At 46.3% G+C, this 1,704-nt stretch overlaps 1 protein-coding gene across 1 annotated transcript in view; it reads right to left on the reverse strand.

The window, feature by feature from the left end:
• Ncaph (non-SMC condensin I complex subunit H) overlaps positions 1-1,704 on the reverse strand; it is a 27,517-nt gene that overhangs the window by 20,200 nt on the left and 5,613 nt on the right. Inside the window, exons 2-3 of the mRNA XM_021193533.2 lie at positions 483-720; positions 113-203 (exon numbers count right to left, since the gene is read on the reverse strand). Of these exons, the coding sequence (XP_021049192.1) occupies positions 113-203; positions 483-720 (329 nt within the window). The remainder of the gene's footprint in view (positions 1-112; positions 204-482; positions 721-1,704) is intronic.

Here is a 1,704-nt window from a genome sequence, read left to right on the forward strand (position 1 = left end):
AAAAACAAAAACAAAACAAAACCAAAAAAAGCAAACAAGAAAAAACAAAAAGCAGACAAACAAAGAAACCAAGCCAACAAAAACAAAAAACCCCAAACCAACAAATACTCACATTTTCAGAAGAAAGCTTGATACAGGTAGAGTAATGTTCTGTAATCTGTGTGTTTGTAAACTTAGATATGGCAGTTGAACCATCAGCATTCCTAAATGAAAAACAAAAATTCTAGCAAGGATCTACAATACAATTACTTCAAAACACAAGCCCAGGAGGTAAAGGTGCTTGCTGCCAAACCTGAGATTGATCCCTGAAACCAAAGGGGCTCGGGGGGGGGGGGGGGAGGAGTAACATCTGTTCTGACTTACACACATACACAGAAAATAAACATTAAAACAAGAAACAAATGCCAATGAACTCCTCTGGAGGCACTAGGACCCTTACAGTCCACACCACCCTGACTGAATCAATGCAGACCTGCACTCACCTGTTAGGGGAGGCCAGATGAATTGAATCTGTACTGAACTGGAGGTCAAAGACCCTGGAGCGTCTCCGCTGCATACGCTCCTTTTCATCGTCATTCTGAGGAAAGTCTTGGAGGACTGGGGTTTTAGGAGTGCCGAGAGGAGCCTTCCCTGGCCGGGATGCTGGAGGCACCCGTTCTAATGGTGAGGAAACAATGTCCTGTTGTCCTCGGGCCTTCAGAGAAGAGCTATTCATTGTTTCTGGTGACAGAACAAAATACCTGCTCAAGAAAGCTTCAACAGAATAATTTCCTATATGGAAGGGAGACCCGGCTCTGTCATGGGGCTCCTGGCACGTTTAAGTCCAACAGTGCATGATGCTAGACACTACAGTTTGGGTTTCTTGGTAAAGTGGGGGTTGAGGGGCAAAGAAAAGATGATAGGATATATATCCACTTTTCAGCTACTGTATATTCAAGCAAACCACAGGATATATGAATGGCAAGGCAGGACTGGGGGTGGAGTTGATTGGTAGAGCATTTGCCTAGCATGCTCAAGGCTAGTCCATCCCCAGCACTTCCAAGGACAGAGAGATGGATGAGACAAAGTTGCTGCCTTTGATAAGCTCACAAACTGGCAGAACAGACATCTGTCACTCATAATCCCAGGCCAGGGAAACACTGGTGGGAAGCAACGATGAGGCTGGGCTCTGAACCTGGCTCTTCCATCTCTTGGCAGCAAGACAGAGAAAAAACACTGGAAATATATAAAAGACAGACAGACAGAAGAGACACACACACACAGCCTTCCTAAGAACTGCCCACGGATCACATGCAAATGTAAAAACCTTGAACAGTGACTAAATTAACTGTTGGGGTCTCCCACCTCCTTGTTGCTGCCAAGCCTACCTTGCTGTTACACTAATCACTCTCCTTCAAAACACCAGCCCCCTACAGGCGCTGAGACCCACCAGAGAGTTGCTGTGTCTCCACTGCCCCCCCCCCAGAGGACCCGCCTACCCACCGACATTGATTGGAGCCTTCAAAGACTGGGGCTGGGGACTGGGGTTTTCTCCCACNCTATATAAGCTGAGCCCTTTCAGTAAAATTGGAGCCTTAAACAGAAAATTTTGTCCTGGCTTCCATTTTCCTCTCNCACATTCCATTTCAGCCAGCCNGCCTCTCAGGATGAACCCAGACCGGATTAAAGTGAGTTTTGTCAGAAACTCACAATTAACCAAGCAGA

This window comes from Mus pahari, chromosome 3 (assembly GCF_900095145.1).
Source record: "Mus pahari chromosome 3, PAHARI_EIJ_v1.1, whole genome shotgun sequence".
NCBI lineage: Eukaryota > Metazoa > Chordata > Mammalia > Rodentia > Muridae > Mus > Mus pahari.